The sequence below is a fragment of the Terrapene carolina genome, unplaced genomic scaffold (assembly GCF_002925995.2).
Source record: "Terrapene carolina triunguis isolate 2854851 unplaced genomic scaffold, T_m_triunguis-2.0 Scaffold233, whole genome shotgun sequence".
Classification (NCBI taxonomy): Eukaryota; Metazoa; Chordata; order Testudines; family Emydidae; genus Terrapene; species Terrapene triunguis.
Window position 1 is genome coordinate 8,769,517 of NW_020664584.1, and position 27,751 is coordinate 8,797,267.

At 43.5% G+C, this 27,751-nt stretch overlaps 1 protein-coding gene across 2 annotated transcripts; it reads right to left on the reverse strand.

Moving 5' to 3' along the window:
* Window positions 1–1,598: 1,598 nt before the first annotated feature.
* On the reverse strand, window positions 1,599–26,824 carry CBFA2T2 (CBFA2/RUNX1 partner transcriptional co-repressor 2). Of its 2 annotated transcripts, none has more exons than XM_024194571.3 (10): window positions 26,687–26,824; window positions 22,530–22,771; window positions 20,549–20,638; window positions 19,305–19,486; window positions 18,251–18,504; window positions 17,459–17,544; window positions 14,784–14,979; window positions 11,812–11,880; window positions 10,680–10,867; window positions 1,599–4,963 (listed from the first exon to the last, which is right to left on the reverse strand). In XM_024194571.3, the coding sequence occupies exons 1-10, from the start codon at window positions 26,802–26,804 to the stop codon at window positions 4,673–4,675; spliced, it is 1,716 nt and encodes a 571-aa protein (XP_024050339.1). In that variant the 5' UTR covers window positions 26,805–26,824; the 3' UTR covers window positions 1,599–4,672. The 2 variants fall into 2 exon arrangements, with proteins under 2 accessions (XP_024050339.1, XP_024050338.1); XM_024194570.3 differs by having other exon boundaries at window positions 10,680–10,870.
* Window positions 26,825–27,751: the final 927 nt, after the last annotated feature.

The following is a 27,751-nucleotide window of genomic DNA, read 5'->3' on the forward strand; positions in this document are numbered from 1 at the left end:
GACAGAGCCCTGGAGGCTGAAATCCTGGGATTATGCAGCATGTAAGAACAGCAGACACAACTATCCAAATCTCCTCCAGACTGAGCCTCAGCCATGGCTGGAACATGTGCCAAGACGGAGAGCATGCAAAGGTGATGATTGTGGCCTCCCAAATCCTCTCCTGTAATATCAGATAGAGAAGTTATTGTTCACTTCCTGTCCTAAACAGCAGCACACCATCATTAGGGGTGCACTGTTAGATGCGTTCCACCCCAGAGACAATCACATTTCAGGAGCGATGTACTCCATATGCAATAGTCGATGGGGACCAGGTCTTCTGACTGCAAAAGAATGTAATGTAAGGAATTATTTACCTGAAATGTCCCATCACCTTGCAATCACATCCCATTCTGAAATGCAGGTACTTATTGTAATTATTTACAGTATCTTCTAGACATCCCAACCAACATCAGTGCTCCAGCATGCAAAGCACTGTACATACACAGCAAGAGACATTCCTTGCCCTCAAGGGTCTATATTCTAAATAGACAAGGCAGTCAAACTGTGGGAGAAAAGAAGATGCCACATACAAGCAAAAATCACAGATTCCGAGGCCAGAAGGGACCATTGTGATCATCTACTGACCTCCTGTACAGCACAGGCCAGAGAACAGCCCCAAATAATTCACAGAGCAGAGCTTTTAGAAAAACATCCAATCTTGATAGAAAAAGTGATGGAGAATCCATCACACACCATGGTAAATTGTTCCAATGGTTAACTGGGCTCATCTGGGATTTGAACCCAGGAACTCTTGCACCCAAAGCAAGAATCATACCAATGAAGCACCTCTTTGCAAAGCTCTCTGCAGCATCTCACTGCAGTCAAAGGTGAGGAACTGAGGCTCAGCAAGATGAAGCGACTTGCCACTCCCTTCTTTTGGGTAACAATGGACCTCCATCCCAGCAAAAATCTGGCATCCTCGCTTTCTGCTAATTACTTACAAGAGAAATGTCAGACTGTGAAACTAAAGTGACTGAAAATGTTATTTGTCCCAGAGAAACCAATCCCAATTTGTGCCAAGCTTTAAGCAGTGATTTTTGTCTCTAAATGTTAGTTGCTCCCCCTCAACACTGAGACTTCAGCAGGTTGAATATGCTAGTAAATCTGAGGGGGGGGTTATGAAATTTTATATACATACATACATACATATATATATATATATAAATGAAATATGAATATGAAATTGTATATATATACATAGATAGCTAGATCGATCGATCACTGGAATTTGGGGGCTAGAGAATATCCTTTGCGATAAACATCTTGGCCTGAGTACCAAAATTAAACCACTTTTAAAAAACCTCTGTGCATGACTCAGGTTGGAATTCTGCATTTGTAGTTGACTTTGGGGATTCATTTTGGGCTCCATGGATGTGCCCGAAGATTGGCATGGCTGCCTTGGTTTCTCAGCTTTGAAGTGGACATACTGCTGTCATTTCCCACAACCCTTATCAGTCATGGGAGTGTGGCACTGTTCCAACAGAAACCTCAAGGAATCTAAGCCTGTTGCATGTATCATGATAGAATGCTATTCCTTTTGAGAGATGAAGGAGGAGTGGTAAGATGAATATAGTCTTTTTATTGACTACTTTGAGTAGAACAAACTAAATACATCTGTAACAGTTTGGGTTCCTTTATACAGTACATTAAATAAGTTATGCACAGGAATTAAGTAACAAATTCCTATTACAGAATTAAATGACAAAAAAATATAGAAAACTCAATCCAACAAGTCTTCCCATACCAGAATTTCACATTTATCATTCCAGGTTTAAAAAAATCATTCTAATCATGACGGTTAGTATTTCATTTATTTACATTGGGGTTAATTTTTATTTTAATACATAGAGAGCCATTGAAGTTGCATGAAAACTATGGAAGACTGTCTATTTACAAATAATTCCTTAGAGCACTGTATTGCTCTCATCCTTTTTGGGGTCTGATCTTAGGGATTGCCCTTAGACAACTAACTAGTATCACTTCAGTATTTGTAGCTAAATACAGAGGACACTACAAACATTGAGGCAATGTTATGTAGTTACCGGAGGCAACTGAAAAAGTTTTCAGGGTTACCACTGTACCAAGAGGGTTCTTAATCAAACCTTCCATTGGGAGCATTGACTGAGTAAGGACTGCAGAATCCCGTCCTCTATTACAAAGGATATTTTCATGAAAACCACATACTCTGTGGCTTCTCTCTGGTCCTTCTCAACCCAGTACAATGCTGATGGGTACTGGATCGTCACTGGAAAGGTTTGATAGTTTAAGAGAAGAACAGGACTTTGGAGGGATTTCACACCTGAGACGCTGTTTCTGCAGAAATATGCTGATAGCAATAGCAAATGAAGGGAACAGAGATGAGAACCTTACTCAGGATAGGAATTGTTTGCAGATAGGTTTCCACTATCCAGGAGGCATCAGCTGTTCTCTGAGGTGAATATAGATGGCTATGGAACAGCCTCACCCCCCGAGATGGCCCCAGCTCTTGTACTTGAGGCAGGTATGCACATATGCATGGAGAAGGACTTCAGACAAGTAAGGAATACTGCCAACAATTATCCTTGCACCCGGCAATCCCGAGCTGTTCTTCCTTTAAGAAGCAGAAGAGTCTGTACCAGAGAAGCAGCTCTTTCACCTATCTGCAATCTGTATCTACAGGCCATGACTGAGTCCAGGCTCTGAACTGTGGTAGTAACCATCTCTCGCGGGGCAAAAACTAGTGATTCTTAATACGGAATTTCGGCAATGAAGATTTTTGCCTGGGAGTGAAAACTATTAAGACATGTGAGTTAACCACTTCATTACTGGAGACTGCAGCTTCCAAATTACGCTAAGGACCACAGCCCAAGCAATGAGCTAACCTGCTCTTGTTACCGTGGCATATCAACAACATCCAGTCGACAGCACACCTGTTCTCATTGCTAGCCCGAGGAATAGTAAACTACATCTCCATCAGCAGCTGCCATTTTAAACAGTGACCAAATATAATTTAGGAATTATTTGTCTTGTTTGGCTCCAATCCAAAGATCACAGAAGGACAACACAGTCTCGGAAACAAAACCTCAATGAAGGGTTAATACTCTAGCCCTTATTCATGTGCAGCATGAGAAGTCAGTGGGACTCCCAAAGCGAGCATGCGCCGATTCCTGTTGCATTAGCTGCACATATAAACAAGTTTTTAAGGGACTCATAAAATAAGTTCTTCTAGGCAAACTCTGCTTCTCTCCATGCATCAAACCAATGTCCCCCCGGACCAGATTAGAACATCGCCTTCAGGCCCAACCAGCTTATTAACAGCCAGTTCAGCATGCCACAACCCAACCAGATTGCACCCTTCTGAGCAGCCATCTCTAGACCAGGCTTTAAATGATGGACAAGGTGATATACATTGGTTTATAAATGCACTGCTAGTGAATTTTGTCAACTAGAGCAGTGCAACCAGGTGCTTGGATAGGGTTGCCCTTCTCTGCATGGAACATAGGTCTGGAACCAAGAGTTCAGCACACAACAGAGCTCTGGTAATCCTATTTAGGCTTGGACGTTGAAAAAATTGACATTAGTTGCAAAATTCTGAAACTTTTTTTTAAAATCGTTGCACCAACATGCTTGGAAAGAACAGGCTGTAAATGATCCATTGCAATCGTGTGGAGGAGATTCACAGGGTGAAAACAAAGTCAACAAATCTAAAACTAACAGTTTCCATGCAGTGGAAAAATCTTTCCTGCACAGCAAAGTAACCCAACCCAGCCACTGGGGCAAGGGGCCATGATGACAGGTCGAGATTTGGTCTGAAATATTCAGCACACAAGGAGAGTGGAGGCTCCTAACCAAGCTGATTGATAAACAATGGACTGTCCAGTTAGAGAAGAGGATTAAAAATGGGCCATATAAAAAAGATCAACTGTTCCCTCTCAGCACGGAGATTTGTTTAGCTTCCCTCCTCAACAGACCACAATTCTCCTCTACTCCAGGGAATGCCCAACCCCTGTAATCCCAGTGAGTCACTACCCAGCTGAGACCTGGGGAAAAGCAGACATCTTTAACCAAGAAACTGCTTATTTCTCATTACGCTGGAGAATGAGAAGTTCTCCCACTGAGGAAAATCAGTTCGGGTGGACAGTTCATTGCAGAGAGTTAAGAAGTACAGAGCCATCTGGGAAGAAGAAAAATATGTATCTGATGAAAGAGGAGGAGCAGTGAGTTATATGGGGAGGCTGTTCAGGCAGCCTGGCCATCCAGCAAAAAGGAGAACACCACACTTCATCCTTGGATACTGCGCGCTGCTCGCCTGGATTCTCTTACATGTCAAGGCAGGACACGGGAGCTCCTTCCCAAAGAAGTTCAATTAAAACAAAGCGGAAGAGGCCATAGTCCTGAAGGTCCAAGTGACGTGCTCTCTGGCGCCAAGACTTAAAAGCGAACAGCGTTGAAGTCCCATTGGCAAGGCTGGCATGTGGTTCTTAACAACTGCTGATGGATTATAATGAAACGGAAAAAGCCTCACAAAGATTAGCTGGAACGTCGGGGCTCTAGAGTAGCCAGTGGAGTTTTGACAACCTTCTGTGGAGCGTATGTGTTTTTTAGGATTAAAAATAGGAAAATGTGTAAAACATATTGAACTGAATGGAAAGATTTAGAGTCCATTAGTGTCTATTGCTGTCACAGAAGCTGGGGTAGAGGATCGAGAGGTCGTTGCAGAGGTCTTCTCTAGGGCGGGGCTTGGCACCCCATCGGCTGGCTTGGCGGTGGCTGCTGCCAATCGCCCTGCTGGCAGGGAAAGCGGCTTGGCCTGGTTGTGTAATCCTTGTCCGCAGATCCGATGATGTCGCTCCCAGTCTTTGTGCTGGCAGAAAGAGCCACAGTACCGGGCAATGTTGCATCCGCTGCACGTCTCACTGGCTTTGCGACCGCAATTCCAACAGCTCTGCAAGACAGAAAACACTTGACTTAAAAATATATTTCCAGAGGACGTTTATATAGTTTGGAGGGCAGCAAGACAGGGCTTACTCGGCATTTGCAGGATTTGCAGGCTAGGGTGACCAGATGTCCCGATTTTATAGGGACAGGCCTGATTTTTGGGTCTTTTTCTTACATAGGCTCCTATTACCCCCCACCCCCGTCCCGATTTTTCACGCTTGCTGTCTGGTCACCCTATTGCAGGCACTGCTTTGTCCCAGAAGAAATAACATGTAAAAAAATCCACCACTTCCAGCCATTTCACACACATTCTAGCCCAGGAACAGACCACGCTTCTGTGCTAGAACTAGAACCTGCCAGACTGTACCCAACTGACAGCCTACCCCAAGTGCAGGCCCAAGAGCACAGATGCTGCTACACCATATTTTCATTTCCTGTTTTAAGCAGCTCTATTTTACTATCCAAGGGCTCTTCACAGAGATTACAACATTATTATGGAGTTGACATTTGCTTGTGACCCTGCTTATCTGCACAAGAGGTTTCAATGGACTAATGTGAAAAAGAAAAAGCTAATTTAAAAGCTCATCCGCCAGGTGAAACTGTTCCCAGGGGGTGAGATTCAATCTGGAAGCTGGAAGATGTGTCAGCTGGCGGGCTTACACCGTGTGACTGGTTTGTAAGGAGCACAAGGGCAAAAGGCCAAAACCGGGAGCTGTGACTGCAGTTGGTCACAGAAGCGGAATTGGAGGATTAGCTTTCTGCAGCAAAAACATACTGGGAGAGCAACGTCTGCTGTGAAAAAACAGCTTTCCCCAGATTCCATGTGTACCCCCTTACTCCCACCCCACAAGACGTATTTCACGAACCACCGCGCTTCTGCAATGCCAACAAAAAGCTGCTAAGAGAGCAGGAAAGGGAAGCCGCCTCGAGAGTTTCTCTGGTGGCGCGTCGCTCTTGCTGTGAAGCTCGGCAAGATGTGTGTTAAGCAGCTCTCACAGCTCAGCAGTTCTGCACCGAAAACCATTTGCTCCTGGCAATAATTTACTGGCTTGTAGCAAAGAGCCTAACTCAGTTGATTGGTAGTGGAACTGCTCTAGAGTCAACACACACAGGAAAGCAGTCAATCTTTCAGAAGAAGAATGTGGAAAAATACTCCACTGGCATGTGAAGCCTGAGAAATTAAGTCACAGCTTGAAAGCTACTGACACTCCTGCCTAAAACAGTTTGCTTCTAGCCATATTTTATGGATTACAGGATACGCTGGAATAATGACACAGCTTCTTAATGTGGTGTCTGAAGAATAATGCATTCCACAGAAGAATCACAGAGGTTAGTGACAAAAAGATCTAGTAGCTGGACAGTCCAGGGTTTTCCTGCGGCTCTATGCTCCAATGCCGTTTCAGGAATCCAGTTTTAACTGTATCACATGGTGGTGCTTCCATCATTTCCCTTGGGTGAACACAGCATCACTCAAACAGATCTCGCTAGCTAAAAGTTTGCCCTGATATTTAGCCTAAAAATCATTCCTTTACTTAATTTTATCTCATAACTTCTGTATCATGCTAACCAATTCCTCCCGCTCCTTGATACCAGCATCCCTCAATCCTTAGTGACTGCTACACCCTCTCCTTAGATGTTTAGCCAAGAAATAGATAACTATATTAAATTTCTTTTTGTCCCCAGTCATAATAATATGTAATAAATATATAGCTCCTTTCATCCTGAAGGATGCCTGCGTACCAGCTGGAGCCAGCTGGGTCAGAACTGGGCATGCAGTACCATCCAATCATGGCTCAGCGATCGGTAGAATTGTGTGACCCTCCATGAAGTAGTGATGGCTTTATTCACAGCAGATTGGACATTACTGAGACACTCCTGGAGGAAGAATCTGAGTTACCTTGTACAATTTGGGCAACATCAATATTTTTCAGTGGGACCATGAGGATTTTCTGCACGATCCTAGAATGAGGTGGCTGGTGCCATCTGTGAGGCTTGCCTCCCTCTGGAGAGTTGCCCGAACAGGCCTCTTCCAGGCTAACTCAGTATCCTCACAAACCACATAACCAACCCATGCAGAGCCATATTCCATCGACACCAATGGAAGACACCATAATCACAAGAGAGACCAGCGTTTCTGTGCTTTGGAATGGGAACTCTTGTTCCTTGATGCCCGAGACCTGAACAAGGAGATGGGGAGGGCAATGCTATTTCCTCCCAGAAGTTGGTCCAATAAAAACTATTACATCACCTACCTTGTCTCTCTCATTTCCTCCCAGACTCAGACAGTCATGGTACCACAGAAACCCGCCAAACAATGAGAGCAAGGGGGCTATTGCTGGCCTCCACAATTCACAACAAAACAAACTCCATGTGCTCACCAGACCCTCGCCCAGAAACTACAGATCCAAAACAAACCAGAAACACCCACACAGCGATGCTCCAGAAATGCAACTGTGGCACAGCTAACAAGGGTAGGAAAAAAACAAAGACAGATCAACGCACATGTTCATTCCAGAGTTTGCAAAGTGCTTTGGGAGCCTTTGGAATAACAAGAGCTATAGGAATCTTACTTTTATTAATTTGAGCAGTAACATTTCATAACCTTAACAAGTGAGTAAGACAGGAGCACAGCTTCTTTCCTTCTGACTCTCCCAGTGCAATGAAGCAGTTTATACTTGCTACTAGTCTTTCAGACATCACTTTGCAAATGACTCTGTATTCATTAAAAAAAAAACACAACAACCCTTCTTCTCATCACACGCCCACTTCAGTTCTTGAGATGCACAGTTAAGTGCCGGCTTCTAAATTAGCTGTTGCCACTCAAGAAAGATCTAGGAGTCATTGTGGAATAGTTCTCTGAACACTTCAGCTCAACGAGCAGGAGCAGTCAAAAAGGCTAACAAAATGTTAGGAACTATTAGGAAAGGGATGGAAAATAAGACAGAAAATATAATGCCATTGTATAAAATCCATGGTGTGCCCACATCTTGAATAGTGTGTCTAGTTTCAGTCACCCCATCTCAAAAAGGATATGGGGGAACTGGAAAAGGTTCAGAGAAAGGCAACAAAGATGATGAAGGGTATGGAACGGCTTTGACACAAGGAGACAAAAAGATGATGGCTGTTGAGCTTAGAGCTAGGAAAGTGGCAAGGAGGATAAGACAGAGGTCTACAAAATCACGAATGGTGTGGAAAAAGTGAATAGAGAAGTGTTATTTACCCTTTCACACAATACAAAAACCAGGAGTCACCTGATAGTATTAAATTTGCTATTAATTTCATTCAACAAGAGGAAGAACTTTTTCACACAACAAATCTGTGGAACTCATTGCCAGGGGATGTTGTGAAGACCAAAAATATAACTGGGTTCAAAAAAGAACTAGATAAGCTCATGGGAGATAGGTATATCAACTGCTATTAGCCAAAATGGTCAGAGATGCAACCCCATGCTCAAAGTGACCCTAAACCTCTACCAGAAGCTGGGAGGGGAAAACAGGAGTGGATCTCTCTAAAATTGCAACGTTCTGTACACTCCCAGTGTAGCTCTGGCACTGGCCACTGTCAGAGACAGGAGACTGGGCTACATGGACCATTGGTCTGATCCAGTATGGCCATTCTTATATTCTTAGGTTAGTGCTGAGAATCTTAAGATTCCTCTTAAAAAAAAAACCCAAGTGTCTTTGGGATTTCCTCTTCCCAATCTTTATTCTCCATGTGTTAAATTAGTTTCCCCTCTAAGGGCAGGTCTTCACTAGGGGGGGGGGGGGTGTCGATTTAAGATACGCAAATTCAGCTGAATTTGACGTATCGGAGCCGACTTACCCAGCTGTGAGGACGGCGGCAAAATCGACCTCCGCGGCTCCCAGTCGACGGCGCTTACTCCCACCTCCTCTGGTGGAGTAAGAGCGTCGATTCGGGGATCGATTGTTGCGTCCCGACGAGATGTGATAATTCGATCCCCGAGAGATCGATTTCTACCCGCCGATTCAGGCGGGTAGTGTAGACCTAGCCTAAATTAGCTCCATACAGATGCATACAGAACCCCCTGACTGTACTCACCATGCACAACACACTTCAAGGGGCCATTAATGAGGGGAAGTAAATCAGCATCAGGGGGAAAATGGTGGAATGTCATTTGGCAAGAGCCTGGATGTGACAAGGCCAGAAAGAGAGAGGAGTCCAAGATAACCCCAAAGCTGAGCCACTGAATGATGGAGAGGATAGCAGAGTTGTTGCCAGTGATGGAGAGAGACTAGTGAAAACAGTGTTAGCACTATATTTAAATATTCCCCAATATTAAGATCGAATCTATTGTAGAAGCATTGTGAGAAAAAGAAAGAATGGACCAAGCTATTTTCTTTGCTCAAGATGACGGGAATTGAAAAGGTAAATAAACTAAATTTCCACTGTAATAATGTTAGGCATTATTAATGAGGAAGGTTATAATTCATTTTCATAAAATCAATCCTTACCTGTCAGTGCCCACTAATTATGAAGGAATCAAACATCACTGTCTAGAAAACATGCAAATACCCTGTTGGGTATATTTTGTGGGGGTTTTTTAGTCCTGGAAGGATCAAATTAAAATTTTGCACTGACGTGCTCAAGATTGTTCATGCTCCACTAAGCTTTACGAGTTTTCACTAATGAGAAAAATACTAGGGCTATATGTGGAGTGCAGTTAAGTGTTTATCTCACAATGAATCTGTTATGCAGCACGTGTCTTGTAAGACAACACAAACCCCAGGATCCAAGATGATATTCACCATGCTGGTCTGCACAGACAGATGAACACACACTTACAGACTGCTATATAATGAGCTATGTAAGTTTCTGAATGCCCATCTGGAATTAAGTGCGGAATCAAACTAGGATGTTGCTTGTCTTTCGGGCAGCAGTGTGGCCTAGTGGGTAGGGTACTAGGGATGGGACTCAGGAAATATGGGTTCTATTCCTGGCTCCGCCACCAGTCTGCTGTGTGACAATGGACAAGTCACTTCCCCTCTCAGTGCTTTTGTTTCCCCATCTGTAAAATGGGGGTAATGATTAGGGTGACAAACTTAGGGACACTTTGGGTGTGTGGGTGGGGTTGGGGGTAAGTGTGAGTGTGAGTGAGAGAGAGAGAGAGATAGTTGCCTATGTAAGACAAAGCCCCTAATATCAGGACAGTCCTGATAATATTGGAACATCTGGTCACCCTAGTAACGATCCTGATCTCCTTTGTGAAGTGCTTTGAGAACTACGGATGAAAAGCACTAGATAAGAGCTAGGTATTTATTATTATTATTATTATTTTAAAGTCATTAAGAAAAACAAGGCAACTTTTTTTTTAAATCTCTCCAGGGCCTGCTACAAAACCTGTTGCTAAAGAGTGTCTGTACTCAAAGGAAAGTGGAACAGAACTGTATTCAGCAGCTCTGATTTTCCTCTCGTACTGGGATAAATCTAGTGTAGCTACTGTGGCGCTGCTCCGAGTCAGGATCCCCATACACACTGGCCCTTCAACACGATTTTCACGTACACGAGGTAGCCTCTTACACAGGTTTCACAGCATGCCCAATGGAATCATTTCTAAACTGATCCCGCTGTCAAAGAAACAAAACGGGAGTTCAGAGCCCAACGTCCACTGCAAGTCAATGCGAACTGGGCACCATGTCTCATCCTAGAACACTGCCCATCGTTCTCCCAGCCCAGGCTGCAGGGATACGGCCCTGGGTTCTTACCTCTGTGGACTCTTCCTGCTCATTAATTATGAGGAAGGCATCCTCAGTAGCTTGGCGCTTTGCGTCTGCAATGGTTTGTTCCATGCGGGCCCTCTCGGATGCAATCATTTCAAATGCCTTCTGCTCTGCCTCAGCCACAGCTTTCTGCACCTCAGACATGGCCTGGCGCTTCACCTCATTCACGGCTTCTTCTGGAAGAAAACAACAGCCTTATCAACCAGCCTCGCAGGCAAAACAAGCCTCGGACAAAGATGACTGAGTGAGACTGGGCAGGAAAATCCCCCCTGGGCAGCACTATTCAATGTTAGGGCGGATTCACTAATGAGACAATAAGCAGATAAGAACACTGGCTCCTGCCAATGAACCTCACCCCTGAGCTGAAGAGACAACCTCTAGGGAGAGAGGGGAGTCCAGTAGCCTCAGGCAAGTCAATCCATGGCCACTCTGCTGAGGCTGAAGACAAGGGTGCCTACTTAGTGCCAATTGTCATGATGCTTACTAGGATAAGCCTACCTACTGGGACCCAGTCTAAATCCACCATCTGGTTCTACACAGCCTTCTGATCAGCCCTGATGCCAACTGCTTCTGGTCATCAGCTTGTAGCCACTGAAAACCAAGAGTACTGGAAATCCAGGCAGGAGTAGGTCAAGAGCAGGCAAAAAAAGGGCTAAAAACACCCTGCAGATTGAAGGCCCAAGAAATGGAGGGACCCAGATTAAGTTAGATGAAATGGTGCTGGGTTACGTTGCAATGGGATTTGTTTCCCCAACGTATTAACTCCAAACCTCTACACTCGGCCGCTGGGCGCATTAAGTTCAGATCTACGTTTTCCCAAGTGCGTCTCCAACAGTTTCCCAAACTTGTCTCCCCAGGTATTTATACTTCTGGGGCCGGGCGTGCACTGAATGTGCCACGCAAACTCCCAAACTGCGCACACACATCAAGTGTGTGCTCAGCTCAGGTGCATGCATCTTTGCAAATCTAGGTCAGCATATAACCAGCCAGCCAGGAAAGGAACAGCACATTCAAGATGCTTTTCTACAAGCATGACTTTGCATCTGGCCCTGTGTCCCATCTGCATTTATCTTAAGCTTGTGGTAACTCTGTCAAGTGACCATCTACAAATACTTACCAGCTTTTTTCCATATCTCTTCAGTAACATAGCCCGTCCCTGACCTGCTGCTAAAGTCCCGCTGGGAATCTGTGGAAACAAGGAATGCACTGACAGATCAGCAGTGTCTCCTCTCCCTGAATTATTTTGCTTAAACAGCCATTCCAAACCCTGCAGGAAAGCTATGAGAACCTGCAGCCAGTGCCTATAAACCTAGCTAAAGCACCAAGGGACCACGATAGGCTTAATAGCTAAAACCCAAGCAAGTGATTTCTGCAGCTAAAACCATTCATCAAATGGCAAGATGATAAATGAACTTTTAATTAGTGTCCTGCTTGATTTATTGCACAGTGTAATCCACTTCCATCTTCTGATACTTTATAATCACAGGCTATATTTATAAATATACCTCATCAAACATCTGCTATGTGCAATGATTGTGAAGATCAATCTATACTAACAATGTATTACATTAAATACAGCACTTTTCATTTTCAAAGATCCCAAAGGCAACTCACAGACTAAAACAAATACAAACTATGCATCTCTCAAAGCTATAGGTGTACAGACAACTGGCCCAATACTACACAAGCTCAATGAGATCAAATGTGACAGATGCTGGTAAACAGTATCTCTATTTCGTATCATGTGATCTCAGCCATTTAAAATGTATTTCCATTGGAAAGGTTTTAGAAATCCAGTAGTATGGCTTTTACACACAATCCTTTCTGATATTTTTTTTTTTAAAATATATGTTTTTCTAAAGGTTCACATGACTTCAGAAAAACAAAACTAAACTAAGTCAAAGGGTAATGGAAGGGGCAGAAATATCAGTTTGTTGTTCCATAGGTTCTTACAAAACACTGCAATGTATACCCCAGCTATTTCACTGACTTGGAGGTTTTTGATCTAACTGCACCCTCTAGCTTAAAAACACTGGTATTACAGTCCTTGATATTACAACCTGTTAAGGGAGAACTCAACAAGATTCCTGCTCTTTTAAGTAATTTTTAACACCTTGGTGCTGTAGCTACCTTAGTCCTGAGCAGTTTTAAAAGGCTTTTGTGTTCTGAGAAGCAACTACATTCAATGGTATTCCCTGTACTTAACAGATCTGCTCCCTGCGTGAATTCATTACCATCTGCTGACTCCAGTGACTTTTTACCACTTTGCTGCTCCAGTTAGAATCAACATCGTTAAGAAAGAGGGAGCTGGGTTCTGTCTCTTTTGTGAGGTCAACAGAATTATTTGCTAGGTTCTAGTTGGTTAAACCTGTAAAAACTCAACTGAAGGCAACAGGGCTGCACAGGTGTCCCTGAGGGAATCATTTGTCCTGCAGAATCTTTATTACCTATGGCAAAGAAATGAATGAATGAGTCCAGCTTGACTCTCAGAGCCCCAGGTAAGTCTGTAGGGCAGGCAGGTAGAGAAAACAAAAAGCAACACATGTTTTCACTTGTAATTTAAGTGCCCGTGATCTGGAATTTGAGTGACAAACACAGAACTGCACAGTGCTATTTTTAAGGGTAGAGTAGAGCAGAGTAGAATAAGAATTCCTGGCACACCATTAAAGACTATACTTCCAATATATTAAGAGGGGCTGTTCACAGAGTATACCTTCTTCATGGCTTTAAACGGACTGAATGACAATGATTTCTTCCTAATGAAAACCTGCTTCTAAAACAAAGCCTACAGTTCCTTGGCACTTTCAGAGATATCATGGTGCCAATTAGTACTGATTTTATAATGATGGCTGCAACCATTCTACACTCTATTCTCGGTCCTCTTCTCCCCAAAATATTTCTAAAGAGAAATTTCTATAGAGAAATTTTAATTTTTGCAAAGTTTAGGGGAAGCTGCTCAAGTCATTTCAGAACTACAGGCAGCTACAAGTTCACCATGCTTCCAATAATTTTTTTTTTTTTTTTTTAAAAAGCATTCACTATTTTTGGGGTGCACCTGAAACTCAACATCAACTCGGTTTTCAAGTTTCAGATCTATATGATACTTTCAAAGTAGGGCAAAGGCCAGTCTGGAGAAACCCTTTCAGTCTCAGAGTGTACGAACAACTTATTCTTCCTCCAGTCACTCACTGATACATGTAAGTTTCAGAGCACTTGATCCAACCGGATGTTGCCATGCAACATTTCACATTCCGCGGCTTTTAGATCTGACACATTAGATGAACCAAAGGGCCCTGTTTCTAAGCCTCTAGGTTTAAATCTCCCTGTGACAAAGTTCCTCCTCTATCTTGGTGGGTCCTGCGCTTATTGGCGGATTTTCTTGCCTCAGAAATTCACCATGTGGGTTGGGCAACAGCCCAGAGACCTTCCCCTCTGGAAGAACCCACAGTCCAGGTCAATTGGGAGGTTTGGGGGGAACCCGGGCCCGCCCTCTACTCCGGGTTCCAGTCCAGGGCCCTGTGGACTGCAGCTGTCTATAGTGCCTCCTGTAACAGCTGTATGACAGCTACAACTCCCTGGGCTACTTCCCCATGGCCTCCTCCAAACACCTTCCTTATTCTCACCACAGGACCTTCCTCCTGGTGTCTGATAACGCTTGTGCTCCTCAGTCCTCCAGCAGCACACCCTCTCACTCTCAGCTCCTTGCACCTCTTGCTCCCAGCTCCTCACACTCGCACCACAAACTGAAGTGAGCTCCTTTTAAAACCCAGGTGCCCTGATTAGCCTGCCTTAATTGATTCTAGCAGCTTCTTCTTAATTGGCTCCAGGTGTCCTAATTAGCCTGCCTGCCTTAACTGGTTCTAGCAGGTTCCTGATTACTCTAGTGCAGCCCCTGCTCTGGTCACTCAGGGAACAGAAAACTACTCTTCCAGTGACCAGCATATTTGCCCTCTACCAGACTCCTGTACCCCACTGGTCTGGGTCTGTCACACACCCCCAAATCTGGAGGACGCTGCTGTGGAACCACAGCCTCAAGTGACCAGTAAGCCGCCCTGCAACAACATGGCAGCCGTTGGCTCCTGCTCTTACCACTGCTGATGGAGTCAGAGCTCCCGGGACTGTGCTGCCTCGAGATGAATTCACTCCCTCCCTTCCTTGTCTCTGCACTCTCGCTGCACCGCCTCTTCCAGTAGTTGAGCTCCTCCCGGTCAGCCTCCTGACAGCGCCGCAGAACAGCCATGGAGCGCCTAGTCTTCTCCACCATTTCCATGATGCAATTCAAAGCCTGTTGGGGAGGGAAAGGTGCATTTTCAGAACTGGTTACCGATGCCTGTTTCTTTGGCGTTCTCTAGAGCAGAGAATGGTTTCTTAGTGGAATATGCCAAATTGAGAGCGTACTTCCCAACAACAGGCCCAGCCTGCTTATGTAGGCCAAAGAACGCAGAATCATTTGAAGGCAATGGGAAAATCAGAGACATTCAAAGTCCCGGTGAAATAAAGCAGAATATTCTCTCAACAGCTGAGATTTTTCTTGTTACAGTATTATTTAAATGAGTTCTACTTTAGCATTATCAGATCTATGATAGCAGATTCCTATTTGACTCCTTATTCTTTACTATATCTCTACAGGTAAGACTAGGGATCTGTCCCTGTTTGGACCAATTATTGGCACAATTTCAACCACTGGAAGGTACTTGATATGCTCAGAGAGTCAGGAAAAAAGAAATAATATCAGCTACTCTCACACAATTATTGTTCAAAAATAGCTTTTATTCATTCCCCTGGCATTTGGTAGAAAGCCCCATTTTGAAACTGTGTGGGACAGAATTAGTGAGAAATTTCTCTTTATTGGTCTGCAGCTCTAATCAAGTCACTGATTTACAGAAGTGACATTTCAACACAATTTTTGGCTATTTCACATCAGCCATGTGAAAGAGGGCTGAAATCTGACACTCTTAATATTTCTAAAACTTCCTGAAAAGGTTCATAGAGAGCATACTGTATTCAAAATTTCTATCCAACTCCCATCACCTGGAGCTGCACAGAAAACAGAGGGGAATGCAGTGTGTACCCAGTGATTCTCCATCAGGCAGTTAGATTAACTTTGCCTTAGGGAAAAAGACAGTTGTCAGCAGGGATCCTAGTTTTCCCATGATAAAAAACAGCAAAATTCTCCGATAAAAAAAACAAACAAACATAAAAATCCACGTTTTTCTGTGATTAAAATGAAACACTGAACTTTAGTCTCCCTAACCACAATATATAAGTTATCAGTTGAACACAATGTTTTATTTACAATTTTTAAGCAAGTTCGAAATCTACAAGCGTCATCAATCATTATAATAAAATAAATTACCAGAATTGCTCTCCGGCTGCCAGCAGCTTCTCACACCGCCCCAGAATACATTCCACGCTCCCCCCCAATGGGCATATCCCCAGTTTGAGAACTTCTGGAATAAGTAACACTGGTACTTTCAGTAAAATGTAGTGAATAGTTAACATATGTTTTTATTTTTTCACAAAATGTAAAAACTAAAAGATTCTCTGTAAAAATGCAAATTATGCATTTTTCTGCAGCAAATGGATTTCTACGATCCCTGTTGTCAGTAACTAGCCATATCCCAGCCGTGCAGGATTTAGGAAATGCTTTAACTTTGATATCATCTCCCATCTCACAACACAATTTTATCACAATTACGTTATATGCAGGGATCAATTTGAAAAGCCGCTAATAGTTTTCGTTGACTTCATGGAGTCCCAGAATCCAGGATTAGTATCAGAAGATTGAACAGTATTTTGGGGTAAATTTCCAGCCAGGCCTCTGTCCAGCCTCCACTTGTGCACGTGCAAAATTACCCCACAATTTGGTCAGCACTTTGTAGATGAAAATACCTGTTACAATGCTAATATTTGTATGTACCCTCGAAATAGTCTTGTACCTGTACGTGCATGAAAGTGGTAGCATTGGGTCCAATTGGGTTTTGCCGGTGCAATGGTTACTAACTGAGCTCACAGAGGCATTAGCTTATTTAAAGGTCATAAACAAGTGTAAGTCCTCACAGACATTGGTGCCTGCAAAGTGCAGGTGTAACCCACACGTGAGTGTATGTTACAGATTCCCCTGTGCCTGACCCACGGAGGGTCTGAGTCTGTTACAGACTCAGCTACTGAACTTTTGCTCAAGCTGCAGTAGCTCTGGAGGTCCCATGTTCAATCCCCACAATGCCAACCAAGATGATAGCTGTCACAAAGACACAAGTTTGTGCCACTTGTCCATGTCACAATCAGCCCTTCGTTTCCAAACAGACCCGAGAAGATAGCAATGCTCCCGCTCTACTTAACATTGCATTATCAACAGCAGCAAAAAAAAAAAAAAAAAAAAAAAAAAAAAAAGTCTTTGTTCTTCTTTAACTAGCAATAGCAATTACAAGGTCTTTACATTACACTGCAGTTTCCATGAAAATATATTGCCTCCTGCTGTTTCCTTACCGGCAGGGTGCTCTGCGCCCTTTTGACTGCCTTCACAGCACAAAGACATTTACTCCGTCTTAGCCAAAACCCAGATTATCACAGGAGATCAGAGACTCGTTACGGAAAATTCGGCAGCAGTTTTAAAACCTTTTTAGTGCGCACTAAAACAGGCCACTCAGAAAATGCTGAATTGGCATCACCTATGACACAGTCATGTAAAATGAAGCAGCTGGCGGTTTGGTTGCTGGGGCCACAAAGGATTTTTTTTTTTTTTTTTTTTTAAGGTTCCTTACGTGATCGAGATGCTTCCACTCATCAGCCCACTCTCTCTCTGTTAGGCGATGGTCCACGAGCTCATCCTGATAGCCTCCATTTAAACCTGTTATGAATTACACCCAAAATTAGGATTGGACAGGATGATTTCTTCCATTAGACTTTACCACACTTTCAAATTGTGGTCTGGTAGCTCCAGCCAGCGGATAATAAGGCTCGTTACACTGAAAAAATGTATGTTTCAATAGTGAAGAGCAGTGGTGTGGAAAAGAGAAAAACCTTGATTTGCGCAAGTATTTTTTCCTTTAATCCCAAATGCACGTACTTCCTATGAAACTGGTCTCTGGGAACATGGCTACACTGCAGCTAGTCACCTGAGTCCAAGCCCACCAGACCTTCTGGGGGTAAGCTTTGGTGGCTAGCCCAAGCTACAATGTAAACACTGCTACTTCAGTGCGGTAGCTTGTGCAGAGTTAAGACAAGTCTGTATCCATGCTGGGAGGCACACTCCCCATTGCAGTGCAGGACATACCCTCTATTGCCTACAGCAAGAGGGACCACTCGGACGACAGCAAATAGCTCCACTTACACGGTATTCTAAAGAGCTCCTGCAACTGGTTGTTTAGATACAGCCCCCCTGCCCCCCACAGGTTCATCTGCCTATAGAAAACGATTTCCAGCAATGTGCATTTTATTGGCGGATCTCCTCAGTATGCTGCCCGGTGGTGTACCGGACCATTCCATAGGAGCCCTGGTATGACAGATTTGGCAAGATGACGTATGGGACAGAGAAGGGGCCATGGCTTTCTTACCGAGATTGCTATGTCTGTCGCGCATATCCCTCTGTTCCAAGAGCTTGTTGGGGTCTCTGTACAAGTGGGAAGTTGCAATGTCTTCCAAGGTGTAGTGCTGGAGTGGAGGTGGGGTTGGATGGAACTGCCCAGCAGGATTCATGAGGGGTAGAGCCAGGGCAGGGCTGTGCCGCGGAGCTGGACTAATGGTGCACACTCTCTTGGCCGGCGGCTCCGACGGGAGCGGGTCTCTCTCAAAACTATTTTCTTCTCTTCTGCAAACAAGCCAAAAGAGGTGGATTTCTGTCAGCACTAAGAACATATTCAGAAAGGGAAAGAGATGAACCCAGCCGTCCAGAGAGAGAAACAGATTTCAAACCAGGACTCTGGGCAGCGGCACTTAGCAGGAACAAGCTGGAAAGCCAAAACAAATGTATTACACTTGAAAAAACCCAAAACACAACTACATGACACGTTGCCATTGGGAGGTGTGGGGGAGAGAAGAGAGGATGTGAATTTAAATTATTTCCAGTTGCTCTTCTCTAAACTCCAGGCACATCCTATGTAATTACACACAAAACTCTATCCAAAATACAATTAGCAAAGCTTAAAATAGACTTCCGAAACACACCCCTCCCTGACCCCCAGTATCTCCTCCAGAACAGCCTCTTGTTCCCTACGCACTCCACTCCCCCAGGGAAAGCCTCAGGGAACAGCCACCTCTTGCATTTTAGGCCAGACTGAAGACGACATGCTAGCTTCTAGCCAGCGAGGCACTCTCAGCCAGACTCTGCTTGATAGCGGATCAGTGCCTGAAGAAAACCCTGTGAAGCCCGGCGCAGCGTCCTCACAAGCACACCATTCTCTTGGAGAATTTTTATAGAGCCACGTTGGACACAGAAGTGAGAGCGAATTAGAGGTGTCATTAACTGTGAATGAGAGTTTGAACAGGCCATATGGCTTAACACAGGGCAAGAACAACATCCTCCAACGGTATTAGGTTTCACTTTGACTTCACTGCTCCAGGAACAGGGCCACTACTTAAAAACTGAATTGAACATGCAGTTCCCTTTACCTGTCTGGACTATGTCTCTTCCCATTTCCATTCACCTCCAGCAGCAGCTCAGAGGAGTCGGCTGGGGACGTGGTGTTTGTGTTCAGTAGGATGTGCTCATGCTGGGCCAGGTACTGGGAAGGCGTTTGCTTGGCAGCCCGGGCGCAGTGCAGCAGCTCCCTCTGCAGCAAGGGAAGGTTGGCCTGGAAAACAGGTTGCACTGCATTGCAGTTCTGGTTTGTAAAGTCTGATGGCAGTGTCAGTTCCATCTGTCTACTTGACTCCAATTATCTGTCAAAATGGCACGACTAGTGTCCACAATTTACAATTAACGGGGCCTGTGCTATAGCCTTGCTGTGCATTACAAAGGCACTTTATGATGTTTGTATATGTGACATGTGCTCATGTGAAAAAACTGTTCTCTCGAGAACTAGGGAGGGCCTGAAATGAGTTGTGTTAGGAAACAAAACGTTACACAATAACCGTCCTTGTGATTCCAGCATCTTGACTATTTCAGGGCCTTGCACATCTGAAAGCAAGATCTGATTAGATCACTGCTGAATTTAGTTCTGTTTTATTTTTCTGACACACAAATAGACAAGATAGGCTATCATAGGCTTTAATATGCTGTTAGGGCTATCCCAGATTGCTGTATAAACAAATATTTAGAACATATGTTTTATGCCTTTAGTGCATCTCTAATGAAAAGATGACAGCATTCAACATTACATATCAATTACTGATTTGTTTTGGTGGAGTGCATAATTTCTCTGAAACCTCAGAAACTCCCTTCCCTAAGTACTTGTATTTCCTCTGTTCAATACATGCCCAGCTGGTCTGCTGAAATTAGTTATGGAGTAAACAAGAAATAAATTATGATACTTGGAGTTAAAGAGAATGTGTGGAAAAATGAGTCAAGTAGCTTATGCCCAAATAAATCTGTTAGTCTTTAAGGTGCCACCAGACTCCTTGTTGTTTTTGGAAAAATGAGATTATGCAAAGAAATGTGTCGGGAAATTCAGTAATCACCTTCAGATGCAATCAGCCCAGGGGAAATGGACAATATAGGATCTTTAATGATGTCCATGACAAAGTCACACTTTCCCTCTGAGCTGGTCATATTAGGTCAACATGACTGTATATTCTGGTCTGTCCTCCTGCGACTTTATGTGTAATTGCTCTGATGAGCTTCCTGTTTACTGGTTCCAAGCAATCGCAGTGCTGCCGAACACCACATTAGCGAGACCCTGCAGTTTCACCCTCACCTTCAGAAATGGAATCACAAAGGGACGAAGAGGGAAGTTGGTGGCCTCTTGGAGCTTGCAGTGAAATTCCTCAATTGTCACTGTAGAATTCTGTAAAAAGAAACAAAATGAAACTCCATCTTCTGCATAGTTTAGTCCTTAAAATAAATTCCGTGTGAAGAAGGAAACCAATGAAACTTGAAGTTAGCCTTTCCATTTGCCATGTGGGATCAATAATGTTTGCACCAGATTTTAGTCAGCAGCACCTTATCTCCTAACTGGCCTACCAGTCCATTGCCGCAGAGGATGACTGAAAGACTTCCCAAATCCATGAAACATACTCCACAACCCAAAATACAATAGAAAGTGCTCGAGTTCTGTGGAAGCACCATAGTGATTTCCAACGTGGCTTTTAATAATTGGTTGGAAACACTGATTGGGTACCATCCCTTCTACTCTGAAGGTAAAAATGCCTGCATGCACTATAATCATTTCTAACACTTGCACAAATACAAATCCTAATACACCCAGGTGTGTATCAAGCAAGCCATGGGTTTTCCACCAGCACTGTATTCTAATACTTACGCAGGTGTTAAGACCATTGAAAGAGTCTGCACAGGTGTTGACAAATTTGTATAGTGCGTGCAAGTACATGCACACACGTGAACAGGAAGGACACTGAAAGTTCAGCCTTCATTTGTTAAGGCTAATTTTCAACACTTACGAGAGTTTAGCACTATTTTCATTTGCTCTCCTAGTGTATCTGGATTAAATTATGCGGAGCAGCCCAAACCTGGCATTAAGAGCCAATAGCCATTAATACACATCATGTGTTCTGCTAGGTATCCCATCAGAAGCATTTTGTGTGTCATGAGGCTCTCTGCTCACTGGAGGCTTAGAACTTACCTTTTTCTAAAATAGTGACTGAATCAGTGAATTTACAGCAGCTATCCCTGTACAGTGGTAGCCAGAGGACCCAGGATTCACCAGAGATCTTTCTCCTTATCTTTAGAAGCATATGCATTTAACCAGTCAGCCACATACTGAACAGTTACAGAAAATATCATGGTGGCCTGTATAGATCAAACCTAGCACTTACATCACCACTTTTTCAGAGCACCATACCAAACATCAATCCATTCTCACCACAGCCCCGCGAAGCAGGGAAACATTATCGGTTTTCCCCAAGGCCACACAGCAAGTCAGTGGCAGAGCCTGAACTTGTGAGTTCCTGACTCTCTCCCCTCTGCACATTCCTTTAGACCACATTGCCTCATGCAGCAAGGAAATATTAAGTTTGACCACACTGAAGCCATGACAGTATTTAACAAATGGTGTGTCAAACTGGCATTTCCTTCATTTGGAAGCAGATTAGAGCAAAATCCATCAGCAGCCAGAGTCAGGAAAATTAGGAATTCTTTGTGTTCCAGAGGGTTACAAGAAGACACAAGCAGGAGACTGTTTATCTAGCAAAAAATAACATGCACTTCTCAGTTGCAAGGAAGCTCTATCTGCAAGAGGAGGCTGAGGAGAGTCCGTTCGGGACCCTTTAGCAGATGATTTACATCATAGGAAATTACTGTTTTGAAAAAAATCAGACCTGCTACTCTATTTTCAGTTAGAAAAAAAAAACACACACCAGGCCTGTGATTTTGTAAGGTAGAATTTTTAGCCCAAACCCCTCTGGATTTCATGGAGCTTAGTGGTGTCCAGCTAGTAGCTGAAGAGAAATACAGATGAGATTCCACAGCTTATTGAAGCCAAATGAAGATGATGAAAAACAGAAAAGTTATGAGACAGGGTAAACATTATAAAAAGTTTAGTAAACTTGGTAAATTGCTTTCCCATAAGCCACAAATGCATAGTATTGTGCAATATATACACATGTTGGCTGCCAAGTTCCCATCACTAGCAGAGCTCTGGCCCACCAGAAAAGCCCCAATGGCCATTTGAGAGGCTTTGGGTTTGAGCGGCTTCCAGGACTCCATTTGTTAGTGCTTACCACTAGCGCTAGGACGAGGGTCCGGACCTTCTCCCCAATCTCTGGTGAAATGTCATTGCCAAACTGCTGAAGGGTGGTAAGGAAGCGCTTGAGTTTGCTGAGCTGCCGGGCTCCACAGGTTGCTGGGAGTTGCTGATTGGTCAGTGAGGACGACGATGAGGAGGCAGGACCGTTGCTGAATCTCTGGGGTGGAGAGGGTGCCCCATTCAGCGTGGGGGGAGAATGGTTAATCCCATTGGGCACTGAAATGCAGAGCCAAACCAAAATGTAAGCATTAGTGACCACTGCTGCAACATGTCGTAGAAATACCCGAAAGGGGCACACAACAATTCCATGCCAGTTCGAGAGACTCAGAAAAGAAACCTGACTAGAAACAGAGCAGAGCACCTCAGAATTGTGGGTTAAAGCAAAAATACAATATTAAAATGGCCACAATGGGTCTATTTCTTCAATCCCTGTACCTGTTTCGCTAAGTGCTCATGAAAACACAGGACATTTCCCGTTAACGTACTCAAATACAAGGATGCAAGCACAGCTTTGTTGAATGGTATTTATACCCATTACTTTTCAGCACTCTAACCTTTCCACTTCTGGCTCTGTTCCGATACGGAAGTTTAAATATTCAGCCTCTTGTAGACCAGCTGTAGCAGTTTGCAGGCCAGATCAGCTGTCCATAGTTTCTTTTTTAAAACTACTGGTCAGCTGTTTTTTAAAATGTTTTTCTCATCTGAATCCTATTGAAATTAAGAGCATGGACTCTAATAGACTCCCAAGGCCTACCTTAACTTCCAAAGACATGAAATAATTACTAACAATTAGGGTTAAAAAGAAATGCTTTCTAAATAAATACATATGGTTGCGATAGCTCTCGGGGAACTGAGCTTCATAATAGATCACATGCTCAGATATGCTTTAACTCACCCAGAAATTATGGGCTACACGCCAGAATTTCTGGGTGACGTTTTCTGGCCTGCATTAAATGATTGCAATGGTCCCTTCTGGCCTTAAAAATTGACAAATTCAAGGTAAATCAATTTTGTTCACTTAGTCCTGAGTCCTGCCAAGCATCTGACAGCACAGATGTTTGCACCCACATGAAGCACTGCTGACATCAAGAGGCCTTTGCTGTGGTGTAAAGGTCCATCCAGGTGGATCCCACTGCAGGATCACGGCCATGCCGCTCCCCAGGGAATTTACATCTGCCTCAGTTTTGCAAGTGTCTGCTGTTTTTGATCTGATCATGTTGGTGACCTTGTTCGTCTATTTCAACATGCTTTCTGACTAAATTAGACTAAGTTGCTGATGTTTAGGGGCTTCAGGAGGGATTTGAAAAATTGTTCAGATCCCAATACAGCTCTTGTGCAATCTGAGGTCCTGTCTGGGAAACGTTTAAAGCAGGCATCTGATTTAGGCCCAAATGCGATCTAAACCATGAATTGCAGAGTGGAAAAGTACATCATATTCAAAATATATTTTAAGTCAATTCACGGTTTCAAATTTACAGCCCCAAATCTGGACTCCTTGTACCCCAACACCCATTATGGTCACTGGGAGTTTTGGCTGAGGAAGTAATACAGGATCAGGCCCCAAAGAGTATAAAAACATTACAGTTCCTCTTTTAAGGGCACTGTTTGGAGCAGCACTGCAGAAAGGATTCCTAGGACTGTGCTGTCTTTTTGGGAAGCTGATGCACACACATGTACACATGCACGCAGAGAGAGAAACGGAGTTGATATGGCTGTTCAAGAAAAATAGATATGACCACTTCATCTTCATATAAAGAACAGGGAAATCCAGCAATATTTACCAAATTGGACCATGAGAAACAGCCTGGAAAAATTATTTATAAACTTAGTATAGTGCAAACTATGGTAGGTTAATAAAAATTATATAAAATTATTGTGTCCTTCTAAAATGAGAGCCTTTCAACTTCAAAAGACTACACGGGTGAGACCTTCTCAAATTATGGGAAGGGAAGGATTAGGGCAGTTAAACCGCTCAAGGGCTGCTCAGAGATCTGAGGTTATAAAAGCTCCACACACCTGTCGTGGCAGTGGAGAAGCGGGGAGACAACCAAAGAATAACCAGAGTCAGTTACAGATTCACAGGAAAGATAAGGGCAGAAAAAAAATATCAAAGCTTGCTCATGTTAATGATGAACGGGGTGAAAGGGCTGCTACAGAGGGAAAGTACTGCTAGGCAGAAGTAGGTCCATTAATATAGAGAGAGGGAATGAAATTAATGACAACATGCTGAGCTCTTGTTTTAAAGGTGACCTGCAAAGAAAAATAAAAAATGGCTTATGAGTTGTGTCTCTCATTATTATGGCTAAGGAAGATCTGAATGTATTTTAAAAAATGTATTTTAAAAAAATTAAAAGTAAAGGAATCTATGGAACATTTAAACACTTTCAAAGAAGCCAAACTAGATGGTGGGCATTCTATGATATTAGCATGCATAATGAATCCAAGAGAAGTATTTGGGACAGTACTAGAAGACTGGATAAAAGCAAATGGCGTAATGAATTTCAAGGAGGAGGATCCCGGCAATTATTTCCCCATAATTAACATCTATTCATAGTAAAAAAAAAAAAAAAAATGCAATAACTAACCACTAGATAAAACTACCATAAGTAATAAGCAAGGGAGGCAGCATGGGGTACTGACTAGGACACTGGGATGGGAAATCCATGTTCTATTCCTAGCCTTGTTACTGAGCTGCTGGGTGAAGTCAGACAAGTCTTTCCCGCAGGATCTTTTGTCTGCCTGTTCGGTTTAGCTCATCAGTTCTTTGGGACAGGTTACTATGGCGTATGTACAGAGCCGAGCACAAAGGGGCCTTGACTTTGGCTGGGGCCTTTAAGCTCTACTGGAATATAAATAACGAGACTAATCCTCACCAGACCTACTTCACTCCAATGCTAGTAAAACCTAAGTTAGCGAATGACCAGACCCCAGTAGGATTTTAGTAGATCTGAGACTGTGTGATACAGAACCTTACTTGAAAAATTAATTCAGAATGGTTTAGATAAGACTGAATAACCATAAAGTAGGATGCCATAAAAAAAACAATGTATCAAAGATGAGGGCGAGGGAAAGTTTGATGTGGTAGCCCAATGATAAGTATTACAGAATATCTAATTAAGCATTCTGGCAGAGAGGTTAAGTGGTAAGTGAAACTCACAGATGACACTAAATTGTGAGGAGTTGCAAACATCAGTGAGGGCAGTAAAATAATACACAGGTAGCTAGAGAGATGAGACGTGTGGGCAGAAAACAGTGAGAATCAACTTCTAAAAAAATGTACCTAGTGCATCTGGGGAAAGATAATCCTTAACTCAGCTGTTGCACGGAAGGAAGAAAAGTGGAAAGCTGTAATGCTGAGAAAGGCTTTGGGGAGATAGCGGATGGTAAATTGGATACGAGTTTGCAATGTCATAATGGGAGCAAAAAAAGTCCAAGTTCCTTTGAACTGCATAAGTGAGGCACGAGGGAGCAGAGAGGGAAATACCCCTCTGTACTATGCTGGTGCTATTGCAGGTAGACGAGTGTTATTTCTTGGCATCACACTACCAGAAAGAAAAACTCGAGGGAGTAGTTGGAACAGCAACTGAACAGAGCAGGGGTATGGAGGGACTGAATTATGACTAAGAGGGGCAATGATAGTCAACCCTTATTGGAAGGGTATAAATAATTGAAATGGAGAGAGATGATTTGGGGCGGAGAAGAGGAATAATGAGGAGCAACTAGACCTTCCTGGCAGCGAGATACATCAACCCATGGACTAATCTCCCAAGGGAAGCAGTGCGAGTACCAGCACTTGTTTTATTTAAAACTAAACTGGAAAAAGCACTTCTGTATTTGAGTCAATGTACCATAGTGAACAATTCTGCACCAGTAGGGAGAGGCACTGGATAAACTACCTGGTAGGATAGCTTCAATCCCCAATCCCAGTTCTTTGCTACCGTGAAGTGCCCACTACAATGCATAACTAACTCTCTATTCTGGGTATCAGCACACAAAAACAACTGCAATATTGGCAGCAACTTTTAAAAACTGAATGTTTCCCCCACATCGAAATTAAGAGTCCTGTTGAAAATTCAAGGGGAAAAGCAGTTTCCTAACATCAGTTCAGATCCAGGTACAGACAAGCCTTACATGCCGTAGGAGTGAACGACAGTGGCCGGGGTCCGCCTGGGTTTACAGGTGGCAGTGGTGGCATGCTTGGAGGAGAAGATCTTGACTGTATCTTCACTTCCACAGGCGATCCAGGCATCACTGGCACCCTCTTCTCACTAGCAACTGTTAAGAGAGGAAAAAGAGTTTAAAGCTTACTGAAGGTCAAAGAAGCACACATACACCCTGCCCCAAACCAAATCACTCCTCTGAACTCACAAGGCTAGGGGGAGTAGTAGAGAAAGCAAGGTGCTCATATTTTGCAGTGATGAGGGCAGCATAAAAACCTGAATGGAATAGGTTAAAACCTCTGCAGGCAGGATACGGATATGGAGCACACTACAGTCTGGATTGATCACGAGCGCACGCATTAAACACACACTGTTCCAAGTTTTTTGTTCGGTTATTTGTTAAATCTTTTCAAAAGTAACAAACCTGCCTGGCAGCACCAGCCTATTCCTGCCAGCACACTGTACATACATGGGTGGGATTCTGAGAAGTGACTCACGAGCACAAGTCCCATTGAAAGTCTGTATGATTTATGCTGCTAAGTCCCTTAGACACTTTTGAAAATCACACCCATAGTTTTAAAGAAGGCAGCTGAAAATGAAAGACTTTCACATCTCCACCCCTCATTAAAACTTGAGGTCAGGCACATAGCTCTCACACAACACAAGGCAGAGTTACATTCTTTACAAGGCGCCTGTGATGCCATCAGGTGGCTGGTGGAAAGAACAAACTCAGGCTTTGGCAGGTAAGTAAAGGAGACATTTGTAAAGCTCTTTTGTTTCAAGGTTTGATATTCAGTGCCCCAGCAGGTGTGTGTTTGCAGGTGTCAAATGCACGCCTCCCTTCTGTGAACAGCACGGGCTGTGCACCCTTGCAGAAATACAGGGCTACCCGATCACACAAAAGGAAGGATGTGTGAGCATTCAGATAAGTACATCTGAATAGACGAGTACTTACGTGGGCACTGAAAATAAAGCCTATAAAATGTACGGATGCATATACAGTAGAGTATTCTCCTAAAGGTTTGGGTTCTTAAAA